Source organism: Diceros bicornis, chromosome 8 (genome assembly GCF_020826845.1).
Source record: "Diceros bicornis minor isolate mBicDic1 chromosome 8, mDicBic1.mat.cur, whole genome shotgun sequence".
Classification (NCBI taxonomy): domain Eukaryota; kingdom Metazoa; phylum Chordata; class Mammalia; order Perissodactyla; family Rhinocerotidae; genus Diceros; species Diceros bicornis.
Window position 1 is genome coordinate 5,501,784 of NC_080747.1, and position 27,602 is coordinate 5,529,385.

At 56.2% G+C, this 27,602-nt stretch overlaps 1 protein-coding gene across 6 annotated transcripts in view; it reads right to left on the bottom strand.

Moving 5' to 3' along the window:
* Positions 1-25,527, bottom strand: part of WFS1 (wolframin ER transmembrane glycoprotein) — a 39,425-nt gene extending 13,898 nt beyond the window's left edge. Inside the window, exons 1-4 of one of the 6 annotated variants that reach the window (XM_058546690.1) lie at positions 25,417-25,527; positions 10,959-11,191; positions 1,251-1,333; positions 546-690 (exon numbers count right to left, since the gene is read on the bottom strand). In XM_058546690.1, the coding sequence (XP_058402673.1) occupies positions 546-690; positions 1,251-1,333; positions 10,959-11,190 (460 nt within the window). In that variant the 5' untranslated portion in view covers position 11,191; positions 25,417-25,527. Of the gene's footprint in view, positions 1-545; positions 691-1,250; positions 1,334-1,446; positions 1,962-10,958; positions 11,195-18,668; positions 18,750-25,398 lie in introns of those variants that run through there. The other 5 variants (XM_058546692.1, XM_058546693.1, XM_058546691.1 and 2 more) reach the window with 5 other exon arrangements.
* Between the last annotated feature and the right edge of the window lie 2,075 nt (positions 25,528-27,602).

Consider the following 27,602-nt stretch of genomic DNA (forward strand, 5'->3'; position numbering starts at 1 on the left):
CACACTTTCATCTTTCTCTGAGGTGTGGAACCTTCAGGAAGCACACTCCCCCATGACACCAGGGATGAGCCATGTCCCTTGGGCAGGATAATTACTAAGCGACCACATGTGGCCAGGCTATGCTTCCTGCCCCCCCAATACCCACCACTCTAGCAGCGAGTGCATCTGAGCAGGTCTTCCCTGGCCTAGGGTCCCCCAGCCGTTCCACCAAGACTGGATGGAAAGTCAGTCCAGAAAGTTCCATTCTGCCTCGGGCCACTGTCACATTCTCCAACTTGACCACAGTGAAGCTGACCCTCCACTGGCTCCAGGGGCTGCTCCTCAATTTGGATTAGAACCCAGAAGGGATCTATTGTAGACACCAGCACAAGCCAAAGAGAACGAAAGTGGCTTTGTTTGATAAGATCCCGTTACGCTCTAGAAACAGTGCTGACACGACAAACACTAGCAGCACAGAAACTACTCTTCTTTCTCCGCAGCGTCTCTGTTGCTAGTGTTTCCCTCCTTAACTGAGGGAGCAGCACGCACGCCTCACGCACACCCACCTTTCCTGTCCGCCAGGCACCGGCGCAGCAGCTTGACGGCCTCGCGCCGGCCCTGCTTGGCGGCGAGGATGAGCCAGTCCACGGCAGTGCAGTTGTTCACCTCCTCGTCTGCATCGCCGGCGAGCTGCAGGTAGCGCTTCCCCACCTGCGCGGAGCCAGACCCGCTCAAGCCGCACCTGCAGCGGCCTCCTGCTCCGCGTGCCGGCCCGAGTGCCTCCCTGCAGCCGCGCCTCCTCTCCGCCCCTGCCCCCGCCAGCCCACCTCCTCTCACCCCCTTTGTCACTCAGGCTAAGGAGAAAGGTGGCTGGAACGGGGTCCCACTGGGCCTCTGCAATGGGTGGGGCCTGTCGGGCCCTCAGGGCCCTTGCTCCTCCCCAGACGGCGAGGAGAGTGAGACAGCCCCTCCACAGACGAGGTGAGAAGGGGCGGGGGCACCGAGGACAGGCCAGGAGCAGGGACAACGTCCTGAAGGAGGTGGTGCCCAGCACCAGGAGTGAGCTGGACATGCAGAGGGACACATACTCCCCAGACGGTGGCAGGAGGACAAATGACACGTGAACACGGGAACACAACAAGGGGGGCCAGGCACACGGCGGGCGCAGTCAGGCTGGCCCCCGCTCTCCGTTCTCATGGCACGGGCTTCTCCGAGGGCCGCCGTGCTGGGGGCCGCAGCCTGAGCCTGCGGCTGGACACCGGGGTGCTTACCTCTGTCTGTGCCTTGGGGTCCCCGGCCTTGGCCTTCTCCAGGACTTCTTCAAAGGGGGTTTCCATGTCTCCCTTCACGGGCCCTTAAACACGGGAAAGACAGACAGACAGAATGTCATGAAGCTGGTCCTTGTCGCTTGTCGGAGGAGCAGTGGGGACGGCGGGAATGGGCTTCAGACCCGGAGCAGCTTCTCACATTAACATCCAGGTCAGCTGCAGGAGAGCAGATCCAGAGAGAATATGCCAGAAAGCTACCTTCCGAAGATGCAAACAGCCTCGGAGCAGATGGCCAAGCTACCGTGGGAGTGATTTGCAGCAGCAGCTCAGTCTCTCGGGTGTGAGGTGTGGGAAGGACGGGGGCACAGACTCGAGTCCCACCATCACCCCCCAACTCACTGCAGCCAGGGCAGATGAGCTTAGGCCTGCTGTTACTGGGGCTCTAGAAAGATCCAAGGGCTCAAGTTTCAAAGCCACTGACCTATATAAAGAACCTGCACCCAACGCCCAGTACCCCAATAAACAAACCAAATTCATGTTTTCCATGATCGTGTCGTCTACACACGTTTTTGGGAGGTCATAATCAGAGTACAGACATTTTGATACACAGATGGCATCCCAAATACAAAATAGAGGAAGATTGGCACGGATGTTGGCTCAGGGACCATGTTTCTCGCCAAAAAAATAAATAAATAAAAGGTTTTGGAAAAGTCATTTTTTTTTTTTTTTTTTTTTGTGAGGAGATCAGCCCTGAGCTAACATCCGCCAATCCTCCTCTTTTTTTGCTGAGGAAGACGGCCCTGGGCTAACATCAGTGCCCATCTTCCTCCACTTTATATGGGACGCCGCCACAGCATGGCTTACCAAGCAGTACTTCGGTGCGCGCCCGGGATCCGAACCAGCGAACCCCGGGCCGCCGCAGCGGAGCGCGCGCACTTAACCGCTTGCGCCACCGGGCCGGCCCCTGGAAAAGTCATTTTTTACCAGCCCCCTTCTCTGATTTACACAACCAATGTTTGGGGCCTACGTCCAACTCCACACCTTGCCTCCATCCATTGCCACACCCCACCTTGGCAGGTAGCAAGACACCTCGAGATGACACGTGGGATGTGGCTGCAGCATTGCCGACCACACAGTAGATGCTTATTAGAGGTCAACAGACTCTCACTCTAGACATTTCTGAAAACAGAAGGCAGAATTCAGGGAAGCAAGTACAGTCCCCAGTAATACTGCCTGATCCACCAGCCTGTCCTGTCCATTCATCCAGGCCTTTCCCAGAACCAACTCTGCCAGGCTCAGAGATGCTCTGCAGCAACCACTGCCACCGGCCCCTGTGTTCACAGCACCCGAGTCTACAGGACACAGGACTCCAGGAGGAGGCAGCAGGGGCGCAGGCCTGGGGCAACACAGCCTTCGAGGTTCAAAGGCCGAGGGCTCACATCCCGTTTGGAGGGAGCACAGGGCGCTGGGGACGGCTCAAAGGGGAGGAGGATTACTCAGGAGACCCCACAGATCAGGCATTGGCACTGCGGCCCTCTTGGTGGACGGTTTGCAAACACAATGACCCCTCTCGCTGCGGATTTCAGACTGGGCTCCTCGCCGAGGTCCTCAGGGACCTTACTGGCAACGGCTTCAGCACCAGGAGTCTGTCCGCCCTTCCCCAGCGGCCCTGCACCTCAGTGCTTCCTGAGTCGTCAAGGTCAGTGCTCCCTTCTGGCTGCATCACAGCACCTCCAGCCCCTGGAATGTACTTTCTGGCCCAGGGCTCACACTTAAGAGAACAGGAGAATGCGAAGCCTGCAGGCTCCAAGCCAGGTCCCTCCTGCCGGCTCACAGGGAAGGAATGCGTGCCTGCAGAGAAATCTGACCGCGTGTGAATCCGCCCTTCCCATCAGAGAGCCGCATGACCCAGCGAGAGCCATTTTCAATCCAATTGTTAATATCCATCCAATAAAATGGTTTATGAAGAGTGAGATACTTTGTATTAAGTGACTGGTCCAGAGTTGGCATTCCCAAAATGTGAGTATCTTTTCCCTCCCCACTCCCCATTGCTCAGCTGACCCCAGGGCCTTTGCTGCTCACTGATGCTGCACTTCACAGCGTAACACGGGGCACCTCTCATGAGTTCAAAACTCTTTTCTTTACTAACTGAATTCATAAGTCCACCTTCTTCTTCTTTTTTTTTTTTAATCAGACTGTAGAAGATTCAAGCATGCATCTGTTGGCTAAAATGATTATTCTAGTCCATGATTAATTTTCACAAAAGTTATTCATAGCCTGACATTTTAAGAAGTCTCCCCAATATACAGAATCTCTTTGAAACATACACAACACCTTCTTCGTTATTCCAGTCTACATTTGACACTGGTAGAAATATTTCTACAACCACTCAAATGCTGGGCTCACGCTGCAGAACAATCAGAGGGTTCTGGCTTTTTCCATTTAAGTAGGAGCCTTCACACAGGTCAAAGGCAGAATCCAACTGTCTTAGCGTTCAGTGCAGTAAGAGGGCCTCCGGAAGCCAGCTGAGACAGTTTGGACACAGACGCGCATGTTCTCTGCAGGCCCGACCTCCAACCCCGGCTTCTTCTGGTAACAGCACCTCGATGTCCCTTTGGGGACCCACCCGCCCCCACTTTCAGTCCTCAAGCTCTGGTGGCACTCCCCTTCACCCCTGCTGCAGGGTGGGCTGTCAGCCCCGCTGGCCCATCAGAGGGCTCCATCTCCCTGACCACAGCACCTGGTTCAGGGATGGACACAGACCCAAGTCAGGCTGAATTGCTGGGACACAGGCTTCCTCCTTCTGCTGGATCTCGGCTGACGGACGCCAGCTTGGAGCCCTGGAGGGCTGCGCCAGAGAAGAGCCCACCTGAGAGTGAGGGCACACAGGAAAGCAGAGTTGAGGGGGAGATTCCTGATCACATCATCTGATCCCCTGGATCCAGCCGTGAGTAAAGCCAGCATACTCTAGACTCTACAGATATAGAGGACTAATAAATCCCCCTCCACCCCTGTTTTATTGCTTGTATCAATTTACACTGTGTTTCTGTGTCACCTGCAACTGAAAGGGTCCTGAGTTGAACTGGGTTTTGAGAGTCTTCCTATCCATCACACAGCAGGAATAACTAGAGCTGCAGGGCCTTGGGCAGGTCTCACCACCTCTGCCAGCATCCCGGGAGAACCACGCCCCGCCCCATCTTTTAAATTCCTTATCTCCCAGTGACCCCACACACTTGAAGGATTTATGTGTGCCACATCAAATTAGTAAATACCCCTCATCTTCTCAGGTGCTCTCCAGGAGAGGAGTACCTCCAGGACGCCATCCCCCTCCCCGGCACAGCCCATCACGTTTTCTTGCTGGAACCTGGGAAAGCGTCTCCCACGGCTCCCATCAGCCTTTATGGGGACAATCTGTGTCCAGTGGGTCTGACCCGTCTCCATCCCCAAGCTTCTGGCACCGTGCTGGACAGTGCAGCTCAGGAAACGTTGGACGGACAGAGGGATGAATGATGGGGACTGATGAGAGAAAGACGGCGGCTCTCACCTCTGTCCGCCCAGATCCGAGCGCCGGGCCTGGGACACAGTCCACGCTTGGCCTGGTGGCTGAACTGCCAAGTTTGACTCCTTAGTTTGAGCAGGTACTTAGTAGAACTGGAAAAGAGTGGTGAGCAGGTGTTGCCCCCACTCACCAAGAGTGTCAGGACCACCCCAGGGCTGTGAGCAGGGGAGCCTCGGGCGTCCCTTCCCAACAACCCCTGCGTGCACGCCAGCTCCTCCATGCATGAAGCTCTCCCAGAGGCGGTGGGAACGACGAAAATTTCCATTTTCGTCCATTTTCACATGACTGCTGCTATCTGCACACGCTGAAGTACAACTTTTTACACCGCTGAATACATGTCAAAAGCTTTTAAAGAGTGCAAACTGAAACGTAGTAAATGTCTATGATGCAATACTCCTGTCTCCAAGGTGGCTGCTGCCACCTCTCACTTCCTTACCCGCTGCCCCTGGACAGGTCTTAGCCTCCCAGAGTCCCTGGTCCTCTCACGACACCCACCACAGGGGCTGTGGTGAAGGGCCAAGTGAAAAGGAACCTGGGGCACATCATGCATCCTTATCATCACTGTGGCCAGAGCACGGGGAGCTGGGGTCACATTACACCAAGGCGGCGTCCCACACATGGGGAGCTAAGGTCACCTTACACCAAGGGGGTGTCCCATACACTCCCACACACGGGGCGCTGAAATCGCCTTGCACCAAGGGGACATGCCACACACGGGGCGCTGGGGTCGCCTTGCACCAAGGGGGCGTCCCACACACAGGGCGCTGGGGTCGCCTTACACAAGCAGGTTTCCCATCAGCCTTTGTGACGCTGACTCTGGTTCTCATGAACAATCCTTGCAACCCTGTCTCTTTCTGGGGCTGGCTGAGCTCTGAGGTGGGGGGTCCGGGCCGGGAGGTCCGCCCTTCCTACAGGCCCTGAGCAGGAGTCGTGGACTCTGCCCCTCTTCCCCGAACAGACTTTCCCTGAGCACAGGCCCACACCAGTCTGAGTGCCAGGAGCCGCAGGCACCGAGCTGACCCCTGCCCTCAGGGCCCGCTAGGGGGCTGGGCAAGGATGATCACATTCCAACAGTGCAGGTTCATGGGCTGTGGAGGTGCCCGGAGTCATCCATCCTGATAGGGTGGGTGATGCCTGAGGCTTCGAATGCAAGTAGGAGGCTAAAGGTGACCGAGGAAGGACACACTGCCATGTTTCCAGGAAACCACGGCCCCCGGGGGGAGCCTCACCCGACCCTGCCATCCATCCTCAGGACAGGTCAGCCTACAGCGAAGGAGTCACAGCATGGGCCCGGCGACCAGACAGACCAGGGCCTGAATCGGGGCCAGGACAAAATAGCACAGGTAAAAATCCTCCTATGTTATCAACGGCACGTTGGCCGGACAATAAGAACCCGAGTCATTTCCAGCTGTGACCTGTCCCCAGGACAGCAGGGCCTCAGCGCTCCGCACCCGCTGGCACTCCCACAGCCCCCTCGACTCCTGACCCTCCTCGGCCCCCAGCCCCAGCATCCAGGACCAAGCTCTGAACCCCACTGGGAGACCACCCACCACCCACTCAGCACTCCAGCCAGAGACCCGGCTCCAGCCTTGCTTCCTCTGCCCCCCAACCCCCTCAGCTGCCTGTCTCTCGCTGCCCCCGCCCCTCGCTGGCCCGGCTCCCACGGCCGCCGCAGGGGTGGTCCCCACACGTCTGCCCAGGCGGCTTCTGCTTTAACGTGACAGAGAGCACATCATTCCTTTGATCTAAACCCTCGAGTGCTCCCAGGAACACCCCATCTCCTCATCCTGACCCTTGAAGCCCTGCTTGGCCCGGCCGACCCCTTGACCCCACGCTCCAACCCCTGCCTCGGGCGCCATCAGCCTCGGAGCCCCTCGTGCCCAGTATGCCCTGCATTGTGCAGGCCCTTCTTCATTTACCCCCTCAGCGCCTCCCCTCCAGGAGGGGGCCCCTGCCTGTCTCACCCACTGCCTCCTGCATCCAGCTGGGCAGGCCCTTGGGCAACCCTGGGGTGAACGCTTCCTCGCACCCCCACCCAAGGGTTCCACCACCATCCCTGTCCATGGCCCTGCGGCCGCCTGAGTGAGCACTGGCCCGGCACCGACAGCTGGGAGGCCTCACAGACTCAGCAGTCCTGTGGCTGGCGATCCACTGCAACCCAATGAAGTCAGCAGAAAGGGCGCCTCGTGCTCCACGGGCCCCTGCACAGTGCCCCCCACCTCAGGACACAGTTACTTGTTTAGTTCTGTCTCTCCCTCGCCCGGGGGCTCCCGGGGGCAGGCCTGAGCCTCCAGCCCTCTGACCAGAGACGACTCGGGGCCGGCGGCCGAGCCTGGGCTCAAATCCCAGCCATCTCTGGTTTGCTCGTGCACAGGGCTCCCTGGGGAGACTGACCTGGGCACTGGGCACACGGGCTCTGTCTCTGGTCACCACTGTCACCAGTGGTGCTCATTACACCTTGGCTAGATGGACAAGTGGTTAATTCATTAAAGCCAACTTGAAAAGCCCCTCCCTGGCAGATGCTCTCCGAGCTGCGCAGGGCCCTGCTATGTCCATATCAGTGACCAGTGACAAACATAGAGCAGCTGGGGAAAGCGAGGTAGCACGGCCCAGATGTGGGGGGCTGGGACTCCAGGCGGTCAACCTGCCCCCTGTGCTCGCTCCACACTCCCTTCCCCTCCCTTGGGGGCAGAAGCCACACAGAGACCACATCTGTTTCCTGACTCTTCTTATCTGAAAGTTACAGCCCTGACTCTGTCCTCCAAGGGCTGTTTTGCATCACCCAGATTGAAACCAAGCACATCCTCAGCCCTGGTTTCCGGGCCCCAGGCCATGAGGCACGTGTGGCCAGGCCAAGGTTCTGGGGTCAGGCCCTGGCCTGCCCAGCGGCCTTGGAAACAGAGCAGAGAACACAGTGATCTCCGAAGTAAATGTGAAGATCAGAAGAGCCGAGAACGGGGAAGTTTCTGGGGTAAATTGGCGCTGGTCCAGCGTGAACGGCACAGGGAGCCTCAGGCCCATTTCACCAGCGCTTGGAGATCCACGTGGCTCTGCTGGGGGGCCCGTGTAAGACAGCAGACTCGGGGCGCCCATGCGCCCATCACTCGGCAGCTGATCACCTGGGCAAGTCTGTGCCTCAGTTTCTTTCTCTCTCACTGGGGATAACAACAGAGCTTCCCTCACAGGCAGCTGTAAGGGGTCATGCAGACCCTGAGGAGAGTGGTGCCCACAGTAGGTCTACCCAGTAGGTGCTCATCGGGGGTGTAGCACCTCTACATGGGGGCTGTTGCTGAGCTGAGGGTACTCACCTTAGGCAGCTGGCCTCTCTAACGGGAAAACAAGTGATAAAGGCCGGGTGAGCGGGAGGAAGGTGAGGTGAGGCATGCCAGGCGGCAGTGGGGGCTGGGGCTTCCTGAACTCACACAGACCCCTGGGGGGAGTGAAGCCCCATCTCAGCTCAGCCTGTGAACAGGAGAGATGTCACAGCATCCCGCCACGTGGTGGTGGAGGAGATAGAGAAAGCGTCACTTCCATGCACACACACGCACGTGCACACATGCACGTACAGTTTGTAGCACAACAAGCCTCCCTCAGGGGAGAGAAGAAATCTGATGTGCACGCAGAAGCCTCTAAACGCAGACACGCACAGCCCCGAGCTGATGTCAGGACCAGTCACCACAGAGGAATTCAGCGGGAGTCGTAAAACTTGATGGATGCACTGCTGTGGGGTGACCCCCAGGAGGAGGTCTGAAGAGGACTCAGTGAGGGAAGCAGGGGCCCAGGAGGCTTGGCGACATTCACAAAGCACACCAAGTTTTGCAGCTCCAGGTACAGAGCATCTCTGTGCGCCACCAGGCCAGTACCTACAGGGACAAGGGGGCCTGGACTCCGCACGGCATCCCTCCACGCACACGGGGCCTGGTGAATGTTCGCTCAGGCACAAAGTCCCGGCACCAAGTCCCAGCACCAGCGTACTCCCCACGCCACCTCCGTGTGGTTAGTATGATCGTGCCCACTTTACAGACACAGAGACAGGCTTGGTGAGGCCTCCCGACTCCCTCCAGGGCACACAACTCCAGGCCACCAGCCGAGCTGACAGTCACACCTCAGCCGGTCTCTGGCCCTTCCTGGACCACCTCAGGGCCCTGACACTCAATAAATAAACAGTTCGTGTGGACAGACGTGTGCTCCAGGAGGCCTGGCTGGGGGAGCAGGACACACTCACAGAGAACAGGCACTGGCACCAAACCACAGACAGCGTTTGTCAAACTGCAGATTTCGACCCAATAGGTCACAAAATCAACTTAAGCGCCCACAAGCGGCATTTGTTTTTAAACAAGAGGAACAGAATGGAGACTATCAGACTGTGCCACACACGGTAGGACAGGTATTGTTTTGGAAGTTTCCATTCCCACTGAGTGTGAGGGTGAGCGTGTGTGCGTGCGTGCCAGGTTAGGACAGCAAATGTATCTCTTGCTGTGGGTCAGGTCAGAAAGAGGCGGAGCACCTTAAGAGCTAGGTAGGCTTTCAACAGGTGGAGATGGTGACGGCAGATTTGGGGCAGAGGCTCCTGTGCAGTAAAGGGGAGGCGGGAAACGTGGAGGCAGATCTGGAGAACATGGAATGGTCTCCGTGTGCAGGGAGGAGTGGGCGGTAACCCACAAAGAGAAGTAACGGGCTTTCACCACCCACCGAGCTTTTAGACAGCAGAGCCGGAGCAGGCTCCGTTCTTTTCACCCCATCTGCAATCAGAGCTAACGGTCCCTACTTCGCAGGGCTGGGTGCTGTGAGAATAAGACGGACGACGTACTGAAAGTACTGGGTAAATGTCCAGAAAGAGCAATGCTAATACTATGTTTCCCCAAACGTCACAGCCAGAGGCCCGGGCTCCTCCCTCTTGAGCATCCATGAAACTCACAGTGAGGCATGAGCATTTCTACCCGCAACAGCCCCTAAAACATGAAGACACCTCTCAAACAAGGCTTGTGTTAAGGCCTGGTGACCGACCCTGTCCCCCCTCACTCCTGGTGTATCTCAATCACAGTCCAGACACACGAGCATTGTCACCCCTGACCCCTACCATTCCTCCTCACCACCTCGTCACCCGGGAGAGGTCTGAGGTCCCCACCCACACCCCAGGCGAGGCCATTTCTTCCTTCCAGCCCTTGCCCAAGCTGTGCCCTCTTCCCCCAGGCTAACACTTGCTCAGGCATCATCTCTTCCTAGAAAGCAGGCTTCCCACCCCCCTAGCCCTGGGTCCAGGGCCACCTCTGTGCTCCCTAGGCCCCATTCTTCCCTCTGCTCCTCCCTAGACTGTGGATTCCTTGGGGGCAGGTCCAAATCACTGGTGCCGCCCATGGCCACATAGGGCCGGCAAATGACCATGCTTAGTGAGCAGCAGGTGGACAGAGGATGGACCAAACCTGAGTGCCCCTCCTCCAACATCAGCGAGGCGCCCGGCACCACAACCAGCTGTCCCGTCCCACCCAGGTCCTCACACCCTCTCGCCTCTGCCCCTGGGGGATGCCTCCTGGAAAAGTCTGAGGGAGTGGAAACCTGAGGAAGCCCAAAAGTGGACTGGGGGGGACAGCCCTCAGCAGCCCGGCCTGGAGATGGAGGACAGTGGTCCAGAGGGCAGTGGGGACCTGGGCCCAGGTGCATTCCAGGGCGGCAACCAGCCCTGGAGAGGGGAGGCCATGTGGGGCCTCCAGACTAAGCAGAGCTGCCTGACCAAATGGCCCCTGAGGAGTGGCCACAGTGGACAGGGGACAACGTGGGCTTCCCCGAGTGCTGTGCGGGACCAGAGCTGGGGGAGGGAAGCCTTCCGCCCCCTGCACAGGGCCTGATGCAGAACCGCCCGCCAGCCCATAGCATGAGCAGGTCGTAATTGGAGCCACTTGATTATAAATAAATTAGGAACCGTGACGTCTGCCGCATTCCAAGTTTGTGAACTTAGGAGTAAAGCCCGCTGTGCAGGAAGAACCAAGAGGCCCCGAGGGGAGCGGGGGGCCCCGAACCACGGGGACATCCCCGCAGGAGGAACCTCCCGGGGGTCCTTGGACCATAGGCCAGGACTCGGTGCCTGCCTTGCTTCCACGGAACAGCCCCCCTGGGCTGAGGACAGTCCGGCTCCCTAGGCCCCGTCCTCTTACCCGTTCCGTCCACTCTTTCTCGGCTCCTGGCACGCGGGCCCTGGGGCCCGGCTGGGGCAGCGGCGTCTCCCACATCTGGTCCAGGCCCAACTTGGGGTCCAGGGGCTCGGGACGTCCCGCTCTTCTCCTGCTCCACCGAGGCAGTGGCGTTGAGCCGTGAGCGGGACTGGGGCTGCAGTGGCGGCGGAGGATGTGGACCAGAGGGGCTCAGAGGAGGGGCGCTGGAGTCCATCCTGCTGGCGAGAAAAGCTGCAAGTCAGACACCAGGGCCAGCCGAACTCAGCCAGCTCTGGCTTCTAGTTTTGGGTACAGAGAGGAGGCGACAAGGGAAATAGAGTGGGGGCTGCCCACCATTCTGTACGTGATCTCATCCAGCTCACAACAGCCCCCATAAGCTCAACCCCACACTCCAGTGGAGGAAATTGAGGGAGGACACTCACTCAAGGCCATCTGACTCAACAGGATCACAGCAGTCAGGCGCTGGGGCCTAACGTCTTGAGGCCGTGAGCCCCTGCCTCACCAAGCATGAGCCTCGGGTGTCCTCATCTGAGAAGTGGGGATGATGGAATGTTGGGAGGATTCAGTGAGAGAATCCACATGGGGCACCGAGCACAGTGCCCAGGCTGTGGTGGCTTGAATGGTGGCCTCCAAACAATACGTCCACCCAAAATCTGGGAAAGTGACCTGATTTGGAAAAAGGGGTCTTTGCAGATGTCATTAAGGATCTTGAGATGAGATCATCTGGATTAGGGTGAGCCCTAAATCCAGTGACTGGTGTCCTTACAAGAGGAGGGAAACACACAGAGAATGCTGGTGAAGACGGACACAGAGATTGGGGAGATGCAGCTGCAAGCCTCAGATGCCAGGGAATCCTGGCAACACCAGGACCAGGAGAGGCAGGAAGGACCCTCCTGCAGAGCCCCCAGAAAGAGCCAACCCTGCCGACATCTCGATTTTGGACTTCTGCCCCCAGAACTGTGAGACAATAAATTTCTATTGTTTAAAGCCACCAGGTTTCTGGTAATTTCCTATGGGAGCAAAGAACAAGTTACATGAACATGAGAAGGTAAGACAAGGACTGGGTGGGGGAAGGAGGAAGGGACACAGTGGGCAGAGCCAGGAGTTAGTCCAATCTACCCGACTGCAAAGCCCTCTGTGCCAGGCCCAGACCACAGGACATGAATCACAGAACTGGAGCCACCAGATATGATGCATATTAAAGAGCAGACTGATGTAAGCTGCGTGGGGTGTAAGAAGAGATGACCAGAACAGACGAGAGACAGATTCCAGGACTGTCTCACAACAAGGGGAAAGGGCTCAAGGAGTTGATAAAGGGGCTGCACATGCTGTTTCAGCAACGTGGAAAAATCACCACTGACGCCATCAGGGCAACCACGAGTCACAGACCACAGGGCTGAAGGCTTTGTGAGGTCCTCTAGGCCTGGGATCCCGAACCCCCAAATTTGCTGAGACCACATGTGCACTGTGTGGAGGATCTGGGGAGGCTATTCCTCAAATTCCCAAAGGATTCCATGACCCTCCCCACCTCAAGGCCACATCCATCCTCCACTGAGGCGAAGAAACTGAGCACAGAGCAGGGAGGGGCTGGAAATGAGGAAGCCTCGCTCCCGACCCTAACCTGCCATGGCACATGCTCTCGGCCCCATGCTCACAGCTGTGTGGTCCTGAGCAGGCCATACCCTTCTCAGCTTCTTAGTCTCCTCAACTGTAAATGGGGACAATCATCTCATGCTTGGGGACACTGTGAGGACCAGATAAGACCAGAGACCACGAGCTGCACGAGGGGGCCAGGGTCCCGGCCATCTCCAAATGCCCAGCTGCAAGCACCAAGCCTGCCAGAGTAGGTGCCCGACGGATGTTTCTGGAGACTGCTGTCACAGGAAGAGTAAGGGGGTCCCCAGGCTCCATACACCAGTTCCCAGGGGCTACACAACCATGTCTTCCCCAGCGCCAGCTACAAAGGAGCCCCAAAGATCAGATCTGCATCCGCCAAAGAACCATGTAGATTTCAATCTGGACATTCCTCCTTCAGAGGGACCGAGCCCTTATTTTAAAAGATCCCCCTGGGTGCAAACAAAAAGCATGGTCAAGCCACGTGAGTCTGATTGGAATTCAACACAGTGCTCGGTGCTGTTTCCACTCCAGGCTTCCGGGAAACAAACAAAGAGGTAACTTCTGCAAAACTGTCATTTGGCTGAACGTGCAGACCAGAGTGAGCACGCAGCCCGCTGTGGGCAGGGAAACCGGCCAGGGACTTGCATACTGAACCCAGTCGTGCAGGCCACTGGCCCACCTCAGACAGCAAAGTCAGGTCTTCGAACCACACGGGGCCACTGCCTACCTGGCCATCTCCCGTGGCTCCCGCAGCCCCCGGAATCAAGCGCCACCTTCTTGGGATAGCAGGGGGCAGCTTGCCTTAATGAGAGCCGACCTGTGCCAGGGCACCTCAGTCATTAACAACACCAGCAACAAACACGTGTCCAGGATGTGCTCTGTTCTCAGCACTTCCCACCGACTTTCTTGGGGATCCTCACACAGCCCTGAGGAAGGCACTGCTGTTATCCTGGTGTCACAGATGGAGAAACGGCTTATCCTTCAACCCTCACCCCACTTCACTGACAAGGAAACTCGGGTCCAGAAAGGTGAGATTCCCGCTCAAGGCCCCGCAGCTCCTAGTGTCAGAGCTGGAATCCAAATCCACAGAGCCTCCGCAAACTCTGTAGGGGGCTCTCAAACCGGAGCCTGCCTGCCTCTGCAATCCCACCCCACTCCCCCATCCCCCGTCCGTCCACTCACTCCCAGCACTTGCCGTCCTCTGACCTCCACGCCCCTGCTCCTGCAGAGCCCTCTCTCTGGAATGCCCTCCCCTCCCCTCCCCCCGTCCCAGACGTCTTCAAGTCAAGGGCCCACCTCACCTCCTTCCCGGGAGTTTCCCAGCTGCCTCTGCTAAGTCCTGTCTCCCTCACCTGCTCTCAGGTAAATACATCGCACTCTCCATCAGAGCCCCCTCTCCACCAGAGGAGGACCAGAGAAACCCGTTTGTCTTGTCTGTCTCCCCCTCTCTCAGGAGCCCCTGGTCAGGGGGGACCATCCCTGGCCAACAGAACACAATTTTACCACCAGAAGCAACATGGGGAGTGAATCCCAGTTCTACCTTTACCAGTAGCTACTTAACCTCACTGTGTCTCAGTTTCCCTACCTATAAAATGGGGATAACACCTCGCATGTAGGGGTGCTATGGGGATTAAGGGTGTGAATGCTAAGAAAGCCACCTGCAAACTATAAAGCGTTAAAAAAAAAATCCAAGCCATTTCTCTCGGGTGCAAAGGCATAGTCAGCTGAAAAACATAACAGGAATTTCAGGAAAACACAGGTTCTGGCTGGCCTGTGGGGCTAAGTATTACACGTGTCACATTACAGCCAAAATAAAACTGTTTAAAGTAAAATCTGTGGTTAGTAAGAACAGATGAATAAAGAAGAATTAATTTTCAGGGTCCCTGAGAGTTGGCCAAGCCCTTGTGGGATCAAAGGGCTTGTCACTGTAAAGCAGAACGGTTCACTGCCGCGGCTGTCCCAGGGAGCACCTCAGATGATGTCCCAGTGGAGGGACCGCAGGATGTCTGGTCCTTCCATCTCTGACGAGTCCTCTCTCCGAGACGCTGGAGCCCTGAAGGCAGGGGCTGCCTCTCCTCCTCTTGGAATACCTGCCCCCTTGCCCGGCACGCGAGGGGCCTAAGGTGCGAGGTACACCTGAGGCAGCCCAGCCGTGGGGAGAAGCCTCTCTGATCTCGCTGTGTGACCCCAAGCAGGTCCCCCCGGCCCCAGAACCCCAACAGCAGGACGAGAGCACCACCATCCCACTCCGCCCCAGCTTCACGACTCCTCAGACCCACCAACACGTGGGGCAGTCAACCCCGACTGCCATCCGATGGCCAGAGTGGTGGCTTTGACCTGTCATTGTGTAAGATCCAAAAAAGCAGAGTGGCTGGCATTCTTTCCACATGAGCACCAAGGTATATTTTTATCCCATCGAAACACAAAATGCCAGCACCAAGGAGCTCGGCTGAGGGGCTGCCACCCCCGGAGACGGCTGCTAGCACCACTCGTCGACTGACTCACGGAGAATGACTGCATGTGGACTGCTGCCCCAATGCTCTAACCCTTGCTCAGGCCGGCCCCCACTCTGCTCTCCTGGGGGGCAGCTCCAGCTCTGAAACAAGCCCCCGGGGGGAGCCTTAACGACGTCCATGTGCCCTCTGCCCAGAGCCTCCAGGCTAGGATGCAGCCCAGGGGAATGACCAGGGATGCTCGGGTTTCACACTCGCTCCCCAAGCTTGCTGTCCTCCCACATCCACACACAACTGCTGACTCCACGCCCCTGCTCCCGCACAGCCCTCTCTGGAGTCTATCCCAGTGGTACCCTCCAGCACCGTCCAGAGAGGGCAGTGACGACAACTACAGCCCCTCTGCGTGGTGCAGCACTATATGGTGTCAACCACGACTGTACAAGAACGTTCACAGACAGGGACAAGGTCTGTGTAACACAGTTCAGCAGGATTTAAAGCAGCATGAGATACTGTCCCAAGTCTATACAGGAGGAAAACAACATCTATCTGCAGAAAAAGATGGAAGAAAATGCCCCCAAAATGGTAATGCTGCTCTCACTGGTGGAGGGAATACAGGTGGTTTTATTCTAGTCTTTTTCTAAAGGTACTTCCCTAATTTCCTATAATGTATGTGCAATGTTTTCGGAATTACAACAAAATGTTAGTTTATTTTATTTATTTATTTGCTGAGGAAGACTGGCTCTGAGCTAACATCTATTGCCAATCCTCCTCCTTTTTTTTTTCTCCCAAAGCCCCAGTAGATAGTTGTATGTCATAGTTGCACATCCTTCTAGTTGCTATATGTGGGACGCGGCCTCAGCATGGCCGGACAAGCGGTGCGTCGGTGCGCACCGGGGATCCGAACCCAGGCCACCAGTAGCGCAGTACGCACACTCAACCACTAAGCCACGAGGCCGGCCCCAAAATGTTATTTTAAAAGCACTCTGTGACCAAGCCCTAAGGGAGCAGGCCCAGGGGTTCCCAGGGTCTGGGATGTCTGCTCTAGCCGGCCCAGCCCAGCCCAGCCCAGCCCCCTGGCACAGGGCCTGCTCCTCAAGACAAGGGCACGAAGCCCTTGGAGGCTCCCAGGTACCTATTTTTGCCCCAGAGTATTAAGGGCCAAACCAGGGAACATCTCAGCTCTACCCAAGGTACCCAGTTCACAGGAACAAGAGGGGGTCACTGGGAACACCCCGGGCAATGATCACAAGCAGCCAGGAACGTCTTCCCAGGAGCCGAGCCCCCACCGCACACCTGGCTCCTACACCACGCCTGGCCAGGCGGGTCGGTGGGCCGATCCTGTGCCAGGCACTGCCTCCCTGCCTAGAGAGGACTCTTGTAGGGCCAGCCTTAGAGAACTCAGTCTGGACAGGAAGGATGACACCTAAACAGACAACCACAAAGATGGAGCACTTGGGGGGTGCAGGCATAGAAGGCAGGCCTCACTCTGCTGTGGAAAAGGGGTAGGGTAGGGATTCTGCAAAGAGGACTTGACTAAGCCTTCAGGACAAGCAGGTATCAGCCAGACAAGGGTGGAGGGAGGGGGAGGAAGGTGTCTGGGCATTCCTGCAGGGGACTATCCAGGAGAAAAGGCTGAGGCAGAGCGAGCCAGCAATGTGGCCAGGAAGGTGCAGGCAGCTGCTGGGAAGTGACCTCTGGGGAGGGACACAGGAATGAGACCAGAGGCTGAGTAGGCAGCCAGGCAGGTCCCGAGGGCCTGAACGAGTGCCAGGCTTAGAAGACGAGGGCCCGAAGGAAGTGCAGGACAGTGCTGAGCAGGGAAGTGGCAGTTAAAGAACCAGTGGGCTGTTGGGGACAGGATGGAGAGACCAGGGAGGGGGCTGGGAGGCCATCCAGGGAAAGGTGAGGAGGCCTGGTCCAGGGCAGGCATCTGAGCGGGGCTCCGGGGCCAGGAGAGACAGGAGCATCGCCAACTAAATGTGAGGGGTGGGGAAGCAGAGGGTGGCCTGGTGTGTGGCAGGGGCCAAGGTGGTGCTGCCCCCTTCTGAGGTAGAGATGCAGGAGGAGAAGGAGCCGAATGAAGCAATAAAGCTCCCTCTCTAAGTATTAGCATTCTTATCACCACCATCGGGGACCAGGCTTTGGTCTCTGTCAAGCAGCACAGGCATGTAAGGGGGCTGGGCCTGAGCTGGGTCTGAGACGAGTCCTGAAGGCCTGTCCAGCCCTGGCTTGGGAGAGGCGTTGCGGGGGGGCTCAGTGGGGAGCCCCTCCACATACTCTTCCCTCCTGGGAAGGAAGATGAGATGTTCCCAGCTACCTTTCCTCTGTCCAGTCAAAGGTCCATCTGCTGGGGGAGGGGGAGGACAAAGGAACCTCTCTCTAAGACGCCGAGGGGCTCCCGTGAGAATCACAGCCCCTTGGAGACAGAGGGGAACAGGAGCGGACACTGGAAAGTGTGGCCTCTGGGCCTCCATCAGCGCGGCTCCCTCACCGGGGCTGCAGTGAGGGCGGACAGCCAGCACAGAGGGTACCCGGGGCACTCTGTGAGGGATGGCTCCTGGCAAAAGGGAAAGCTCTTTACACATGGCCAAATGCCAGGGGTCACAGTCCAAGGAGAGGACAGGCGGGGCTGCGCGGCGCTTGCTCTCAGCTGCCCAGGGCAGAGGTCTCCCGCCAGGCTCCCATCGGGCTCCCGTCAGCTGCGTGGTCCCGGGCAGGTCGGCAAACCCCAAAAAGCCTCAGCTTCTTCATGTGTCAAATGTGGCTACAATGCCCACCCCTATGATGACTGAGAGAGTTAAGTATCGTACAAATGTTAGTTCCTTGGAATTTCCTAACATCAACTACAAAAAACTGGGTGGGAGGACAGGGCCCCATCACCCCCAAAGCGGCTGGGTCAGATTCCCCAGAAAGCTTCCATCTGTCAAAACAGAAACTAATGTTCCCCAGGCCGGGTTCACACCAGCCAGGGCCCAGGGGCTGTCGCGACACCCGCCCCCCAACTGAGGAGGAGCCCCAGGGGCAGAGTAACTGCCACACAGATTCTAAGTGGGTTGTGGGCACTTCAGCTTGACCCAAAGGCTGCCCCGCCCGGCGGGCGTGGTACCCAGTGGCGGGCTGAACCCCCTTCCCCCCCCCCCCCGCCGCAGCCCCACCTGAGGTCCCAAACGCCTTCCAGCGGCCCATCTGACGGCCACGGGGGAAGGGCCATGACGGGCCAGCTCAGGACAGGCCCTGCGGGGCGCGGGGAGGGGGCGCCCCTACCACCCGCCAACCCCTCGGGTCTCTTTTCCCGCCCGCAATGGGGTTCGCGGCGAGGCTCGCGGGCGCGACAGTGCGCGCACCGCGCGGTGCCCACGGTTCTCGGGGTGCCGGGGCTGGGGCCGAGGGGGCGTGCACCCCCGAGGAAGACCGGACCCAGACCCGGGCAGGGATCGCTGTGGGCATCGCGGAGCGGGTGGGACCCGGCCCTCCACCTTCTGAGGAACTTGCAGGGTCGTTGGGACCAGCGGCCCATCGGCTCAGATGGGGAAACTGAGGCCCGAGGCGGGCGGCGCCTCTCGGCGCTCCCAGGTCTGTCTCCAGGCCCCCGCGCGGCCGTCCCCCGCCCCGAAGTACTCACCGGCCCGCGAGTGGGCGCAGGCGGCGCCGCGACGGCCTCGGGCCTCTGGGCCCGCCGCAAAGTTGCTCGGGAGGAGCAGGACGCACCGCAGCCAGAGAGAAGCGGCCGCGACGGAGCGGGCGGCGCTGGCTGCAATGGGAGCCGACGAGCGCGGACCTCGGCGCGGGGAGGGGCGGGGCCGAGGGCGGGGCCGCAGCCCTCGCTCCACTCCCGACGCGGCACGGGGCACGCGGCTCCGGCTCGGCCCGCTGAGCGGCCGGCGCGCCTGCCAATCACCGACGCCTCCGCCAATCACGGCGCGCCTCGCTGGGCTGCCGCCGACTCGTCCCCTGCTCAGCCAGGCAGGAGAGCGCCGGGGGGGCGGGTCCGACCCGCCCACGGCGAAAGTTTCCGAGCGGACTCGGGCCACGGCCCCGCCCCGTCCTGGCCCCGCCCCGCCCCGCCCCTGGCCCCGCCCGCACGGCGCCTTGTCGCCGGGCGAAGCTGGGCACCTCTGTAACAGGTGGTTGGACGCCTGGACAAAACTCGGGCCGCCTTCCACCCACCACTCTGGCCCCAGAGCCCCCAACTTCAGGTTTATTATCGTTGCTATTGCAATATTAACTAACACGTTGAGCGCCTACTGTGCGCCAGACGCCTTAATTCCTGTCCGGCCAGAGACAGAGAGGCCCTGCTGATTCAGCCGCAGGAATGGAAAAATATGGCCGATTTAAATGTGTACATGTAACCAAGGGCGGCTTCAAGTGCACGAAATCAGATGCAACGTAGCACGCTTTTCACAAGGTAATTGTGGGGCTCGTTTAAGAATACGTATTAGCCCCAGGAATTATGGCAGTTCGGAGACTCTGTTGTTTCGGTCCTGTGCGGTGTCTGAGAGGTGTGGTTTGGAGATGAGGGCAAAGGTCCAGCCTTGAAACAGGCCCTTGGGACTGTGAGGCCCTGGCCTGTGGCCCTGGGTCCCCTTGGGCTGTCTGCTCCATGTCTGCTCCTCACAGCCAACCTGAGATGCCCGTCCTGGGTTATTGCAGAAACTGGCTCAGAGTGGCTGCCAGAGATATGTCACCAACATGTTGGGAGTAAAGATTCCATATGGTTTTGGGGATGAGTTCTATCCTCTGGACACACTGTCCCGGAGACTTTTGTCAAAGCTGCGCAGTTCCCATCAGTGACCTCATTCTATTCTCCTGCTGCCCCCCTCCATCCCAAACAGCCACTGAGCAGCATGCCCTCTGCCCCAGGTTCAGTTTGGGGGGCTTTCACACACTGAGGTTTTTCATCTCACCCCTAATGAGCCAATGAGGCTGGTGGCATTGGGCTCATTTTTATTGATGAGAAAATTGGGGCTCGGACATAGATAGTTATCTGTCCAAAGTCAAAGAGGACTCTACCCCCTTATAATATACTAATTATAGAAAATTCAGAGAATTACAAAAGTAGAAAGAAGGAAAAAATCACGCAAAGACGATTACTGTTCACATTTTGGGGTCTATGCACATTTAAGAAAGGGTTTCCAAGGTCTCGCAATGGCACCGTCTGTGCGTGCATGACGATTTCGCTAGAGAAGAGTCCCGGGAGCAGGAGCACTGGGTCCTGACAGGCTTTTTCTTGTTTACCAGAACAAGTCTCTCAAAGTTGTTTCCAGTTTACCTCTGAGGGGCACACATGGCATGGGGAATTACCTTTTTTTCACCCTTTCCTAATATGGTAAATACAAAGTGGTCTCTTTGCAATTGTATTTTGCATTTCCATGGTAACTAAGGAACATTTCATATTTCTTAATTTTGAGAAGCAGCCACTCTCTCATTGATCTATTGGGAGCTTAGAGGCTCTTTAAAAACCAATTAGACATTTCTTTTTTTTTTCCAACCCACCCACTTTTATGGCCCATCCTCTCCTTCGGCTCTGAGCACCGGGGGCCAATCTGAATGGCTCCTGCAGCCCACCTGTGGGAACCAGCAGCCCTCTTTACCCCTGCGGGGCCGGGAACAGAGAGGCCTCTCCCAGCAAGTTGGCAGGACTTTACCAACTCGTTCTTCATTGTCTGCAGGAACAAAAGTGGCTTGTCATCCACCACCTGCTGGCTGGCCACTGCCCAGGAGACCACCACGCCCTGGTCCCTATGGGCCCTGAACACACAGCACAGAGAGGCCAGGACGCTCCCCAAACCCTTTATGGGGACTCAATCAGCAGAGGGAAGAGGACAGAGTGAACAATTCCTGCTGGGAGACCTAGGAGAAGAGAGAAGATGAACTTCAAGAAAAATGTAGGAGACTGTGTAAGGAGCCTCAGGCAGAGCATAGAAACATCTCACATACTCCATGGAACGAAAAACCTTAAAAAGTCCTAGGCAAATTCAGACAGAGAACTGTCAAGGAGAGGAAAATTAGCAAAGTGGAAGATAACATGGAGGAAAAACACACGCAAAGCATCAGGAAGGAAATGAGAGGCTTTTGGGACGGCTCCAGCAGGAACAGCACGCAAAGAAGAGGAGCTGGAGGGGACACAGAAATGAAGAAATGCTAGAAGAAAATGTCTCTGGGCTGAAGCTCTGCTGTGAGGTCTCCAACTCCAAGCGTAAGGAGAAAGTCTTGCAGAGTTCCAGAAAGAACTGGTCAGGTCCAGAGGCAGGAGAACCAGGGGGTACCAGATTCCTAGGAAGCTTTGGAACAAGGTACAGGGGCTCCGATTAACCACTCAAGGAGGTGGAATTCATCTGCCAGGACAAAAGAAAGAACATACCCGACATAGCAAGACGCAGAGAGGGCACCAGCCACGCCCCCTTTCACCCACGGAAGTTCCCTCTCCCCGAGACAGTTCAGGCACAGAGGAGATCCCAAGATAGAGCAGACTTGGCGGACAGGAAATGGTGGTGAGCACTGACCCTTGCAAAATCTGTGGTTAAAGCTCAATATGCCTGGGATTTTGCATAATTACTAAGTAAGGATTCTTGAAACATAGGCCACATACTGTGAAGGAAACCCATATTAGCCTGGGAGTGAAAAATAGAATCGACCTTAGCAAAACCCAGGAGTGGAGCAGTCAGAATATTCTAAGATCACATCTGGTTGGGGGAGAGGGAGGAAGTACAAGGATCTGCTTTGGTGCCTGGCGGGGGCGGGCTGGAGGGGAAGTGGGAAAGGAAAATCTCGTGGGCGGGGACGTCGATACCATTTACTTTTCATACATTAACAGGGAAATATCAGCTTAATTATGACTACCAGGGATCAGAAAGCAGCAACGAGTGGAAAAGGAGCAGAGCAGAACTTGTGAATTAATGGGGGGAGGTAGAGGGGTGGAGAGGATGAGCGAGGAGGCAAAATTAAGGAAGAGGAAATAGCGATAACAGAGCTTAATAAAGTAGACGTAAAATGAGATGAAATAAATATAACCATGGACACCAGCTTTCATAAGGAATGTGAATGGGCTGAATTTCCCATCAAAAGCCTGTAAGATTGGGGTCAAAATCAAAATCCAGTTACGTGCTATTTACAAGGAATGCACCTAAAATGCTGACGAATAGAGGATCAAAGTGGACACCATGTGAAAACTAAAATTAAAAGAACAAGAATGGCAAATTAATATTGTACAAGGAAGAATTCAAGGCAGAAATTATTCACAGGAACAAAAAAGGATGTTATGTAATGGGGCAAGGTACAATCCACAAAGATTCAATAGTCGTAAATCTCAATGTCCCAGAAAATATAGCAACTGAGATGGTTACTTTCACATGTCAACTTGACAGGGCCACAGTACCCACATTTGGTCAAATACCATCTGGATGTTGCTGTAAAGGTATTTTTTCAGATGAGAGTAACATTTGAATCAGTAGACTTTGACTGAAGCAGATGACCCTTCGTAACCCTTCATAAATTAGATGGGTGGGCCTCATCTAATCAGTTGAAGGCCTTAAGAGAAAAAGACTGAGTTCCCCTGAGGAAGAGGGAATTGTGTCAGCAGACTGCCTGCAGATTCAAGCTGCAACATTAGCTCTTCCCTGGGACTCCAGCCTGCTGGCCTGCCCTGCAAATTTCAGACTTGCCAGCTCCCAGAATCATGTGAGACAATTCCTTAAAATAAATCTCGTTCACTGTCTCTCCTTTTATATATATGTACCAGACATATATATATATATGGCAAGCGGCCTGTCTTCACTCCCCCACGGAACTGAGCCCCGTGCTTTGCTGTTGAGTACTGAATGAATGAATGGATGAATGAATGAATGAGTCACCCTGTGCAAGGACCTCACATAGCTCTTTCTTGCCTTCAGGACAGTGTCCAGACTCTGTAATGTGACATCTAAATATGCCTCCCATGCTTCATTCCTGTTGTCCCACCTGCGGTCCTCTGATTTCTTCCCCCAGTTTTCAGATTCTGCATTCTTGTTCTCATCTCGCTTCCTTCCCGACTCCTATTTAAAGCCTACTTCAGTTTACTCGACAAACATTTATTGACTTCCTACCAGCTCCAAGCACAGGGCTACACGCCAAGCATACAAAGAAAAGTGAAGAAGGAGGTTGGTGAGTTACCTTCTGAAGGACAGCAGAGATGGGGGCTTTTTCAGGACCATCAGTGTATTAGGCCAAAAATGGTCCCCCAAGATACAGGTCCTACTTCCTGGGACCTGTGAATGTTGCCTTAGTTGGAAAAACGTCTTTGCAGATGTGATTAAATTACACGTGGTGTAATTGCATGAGATGGGAGATTATCCTGGATCATTGGGTGGCCCTAAATGCAATCACAAGTGTCCTGGTAGGAAGGAGGCAGAGGGAGATCTGACACACACACACGCAGAGGAGAAGGTGATGGGAAGATGGCGAGAGAGAGATTTGCTGGCCTGAGGATTGGAGTGATACGACCGCAAGCCAAGGAATGCTAACAGCTGCCAGAAGCTGGAAGAGGCAAGAAACAGATTCTCCTCGATTTCAGCCCAGCGATACCGATTTCAGACTTTTGGGCTCCAGAACTGTGACAGAATAAATTTCTGTTGTTTTCAGCTCTGAGTTTGTGGCAATTTGCTACAGCAGCCGTGGGAAACTGATATAATCATAATGTTACGTCACGCCCACAGCCCTGCTGTGATCTGGTGTCCACTGGGGTCCTGCAGATGAACCTTGGGTCAGGCACGGAAATTCTAGCCCTCGAAACTGTGGCCTTGGGGTAAACACCACCTGACTATGGAACTAACCCCTCAGCATTTAAACCAATGCTCGTCAAAATCAAGGAACCAAGGGGCCAAATCAACCTCTCGTCGGTCCCAGGAGGATAAACGAGCAGTATTGAGAGTTGGGGACACGGCCTCGGATGACCAGGCTGAGTGTTCCAGAGACTGTTCCAGAGACTGTGGCCCTCAGGGCATTTGCAACCCTCAGTGACCGAGGTCCTGAGTGTGTAGCCCACTGGGCCAGTGAGATAAGAACAACACGTGGGGGCGTGTTGGCCACACATTGGACTTCTAGGACAGTGTGACCCCAGGACCACTCACGTCAGCATCCTCCCCAAGGGAGGTCCAGGAATCCTCATTTTAACGGGTTCTCCTGGGGGATTCTGATACACAGGGAAGTTTGAGTCCCCTGACTGTAAAGCTGAGCGATTCAGTGTGATCCGTCACTGGACCGGCAGCACTAGCATCCTTCACCTGGACGAGTGTTCGAAATGCAGAACCCTGCGCCCCACCTAGACCTTCTGAGTCAGTAGCTGCATTTTAAAGTGACACCCCTGTGATTCATATAGATATTGATGTTGGAGGAGCCCTCCTTTAGGCTGGAGGCTCCCCGCCCAGGCTGCAGGAATATTAGCACCCCCGAGCGAGGCCGTCCTGCCCAAGCCAACGGAACCAGAAGTTTGGATTTCATGGGGAGTCCTGGATAGATGGAGAGCAGAGGAGCCACGTTTGGCATTTAGCAAGGTCTGCGGCACACTCAGGCCATGCTCCCACAGTAAGCAGGATCCCGTCCCAGCCTCCCTGCTGAAGGCCGTGCCACCTGCCCTTGGCCACATGTCTCTTTGGTGTTACGTCTCAACGGATCTTCCTAACACCCATGACCGATGGGTGGTCTCCCACCATCTCCAAGGAGGTGGAGGCTCCTCAAGATCACATGTCACACAGCTGCTGGGTGGCAGAGCCTCTGGGCTCCCAAGCCCCTGGCCCCTGCTCCCTCTATCCCCCCGAATCTCCCAGCCCATCTCTCCCCCACCCCACCAGCAGCTCCCCACCCTCCTTTCCTACACCCCTTGGTAAACCTGAGCTCCCAGTCCACTCTGCGGTCTCCTTGGAGCTGCAGCAGGAGGGGCCGGAGTTCCAAGGGAGCTTGGTGCCGATCACGCGGCTCTTTCACCAGGGCTGGGTGCTGCACCAAGAGCTCCCCGCCCCACCCACCCACGCCTGCCTGCACCTCCACACGCCCCACACGTGCACTTCCACACACACTACGTTGTTGCCGGGTAGCTCCGAGGCCCCCCGAAGTCTGAGTCGTAACTTACTCGTCTCTGAAGGCTGGGAGTTAATGCCACCTAACGGCCTCGCCACGGGCAGTTTCATGTGGGAAAAAAGAGCACTGAGGTTGTGAAGGCAACTTTGAGGCAGAAGAAGAACAAATGCCCGGCACAGGAGAAGCACTGTCCCAGGACCACCCCCCGGTCCCCGTCATCCCGCTGTGACTGGTCACTAGTCGGGGTTCTCCAGAGAAACAGAACCCGCAGGACATATATAGACACATAGAAAGAGATTTACCCTGAGAGATTGACTCACTATTATGGAGGCTGAGAAGCCCCACAGCCTGCCGTCTGTAAGCTGGAGGCCCGGGAAAGCTGGTGGTGTGGTTCTAGTCCAAGTCGGAAGGCCCGAGAACCAGGAGCGCCGATGTCCGAGGGCAGGAAAGGATGGGCGTCCCAGCTCAAGCAGAGAGCAGATTCGCCCTTCCTCCGCCTTTATGTTCTCTCCAGGCCCTGAAGGATTGGATGCTGCCGCCCACGCCTGGGAGGGCGATCAGCTTTCCTCACTCACTCCTAATGCAGATGCTAATCTCTCTTGGAGCCACCTTCACACACTCAGAGATAATGCTTTACTGGCTTTCTGGACACCACTTAGCCCCAGCCAAGTTGACACAGGAGCCACTAACATGGTCAGTAGGCCACAGAGCTCTGTGTCACCGGGGTGGACACAGCAGCAGCAGCGGCAACATTTGCTGAGCGTGTTCCTGTGCCCAACACAGTGCATCTGTCATTCGATGCTGAGTCCATCCTATAAATGTCAGTCATCAACAGGGTGCAGGAGGAGGTGTTCATTGAACACCTACTATGCGCTCCCTCACAGGCCTCCCTGGGCACCATGGCAAGAGATGGAAACACCCCGTTCCTGCCCTGGAGGGGCTTGTGGCTGATTTGGTTCAGATGCTAGAAACACCGGCCACTTGTCAGAGAGCAGGGACAGGATAACCGGGGAGAAGCTGGGCAGGCCTGCAGATTCCTGGCAGGGGGAGAAATTGCCGTTGGCTGTGGTGGTCAGGGAAGGCTCCCTGGAGGAGGTGCTAACTTCACTTTTTTTTGCCCTTCTTCTTCCTCTTCTTTATTAATAGACTTTATTTCCTAGAGCAGTTTTAGGTTCACAGCAAAACTGAGCGGAAAGTACAGAGAGTTCCCATATACCCGCTGTCCCCCAACACGCACAGCCTCCCCCACTATCAACATTCCCCGCCAGAGTGGTACATTTGTTACAATCAAGGAACCTGCATAGACCTGTCATTATCACCCAGAGTCCATAGTTCACACGAGAGTTCACTCTTGGTTGTGTACGTTCTCTGTACAATATTCTACGACAAATGTATAGTGTGATAGTGTCATACAGAGTACTTTCACTGCCCTAAAAATCCTCTTTGCTCCATCTCTCCATCCTCCACCTGCCCCTCCGACAACCACTGGTCTGTTTACTGCCTCCATAGTTTTGCCTTTTCCGGAATGTCGTATAGTTGGAATCACACAGTATGTAGCCTTTTCAGATTGGCCCTGTCACTTAGTAATACGCATTCAAGGCTCCTCTGTGTCTTCTCATGCCTTGCTGGCTCGTCTCATTTTAGCGTGGAATAACATTCCATGGTGTGGCCGGACCACAGTTTGTTTGCCCCATCTGCCGCTGAAGCACCCGGGAGATGCTGACCTTACATCAGAGACCTGAGCATAGAGGATCATTAGGTGACTCAGGGACCTCTCTGAGGTGACCTCAGCATACCCCTGTGCCCTCCGGGTTGTTGGGAGGGCCCGAGAGCTAACCTACGGGGAGGTGGCCAGCGCAGCGCCAGTGCACAGTGGGACTACCAGATGCCGGTTCCCTCCACGTCACACCAGAAATCATCACCACTCCTTACTGAATGGTTACTACACCTGGGGGCTCGTTAGCTCTACACCACGACCCTGGGAGGTGGGTATTATCCCAGGTCACAGGTGGGGAGTCAGAGGCTCTGGCAGGGTGAGGGGTGTGCTCAAGGGCCCTCTCCAACACCTCTTTGGTCTGATTGTCCCCAGTCTGTGCTGCAGCACCACACCACCCACAGCTCCCAAGTCTGAAACCCTACAAGCTGCCCTGGGGTGGGGGTCTCAGGTGAATCTAAGACGACAAAACTTGTGTCGCTGGAGGCCTCTTTCAAACAAGCCTCCCCCACCCGGGGTGTGGGCTCCTGACTTCCTCCTGTGCGTTCCCATGGGGGAGCGGGCGCCGCTTCTCCTCCCTCCTGAAGTGACGTGAGTCCCTACTTTCATCTTGACAAAACCCAGAGCTGGTGGGAGAGGGAACTTCTCGTTCACTTTAGCAGGAAACAGAAGAAAACTTAGGCACACAGCACTTACGAAGTGTCAAAAGGAACTGAAAATTACCCAATTCAAAATCCTCCAAAACTTTCCAGCAGCCCACTTGGCTTAGCCGCAGTGATCAGAACAACACAG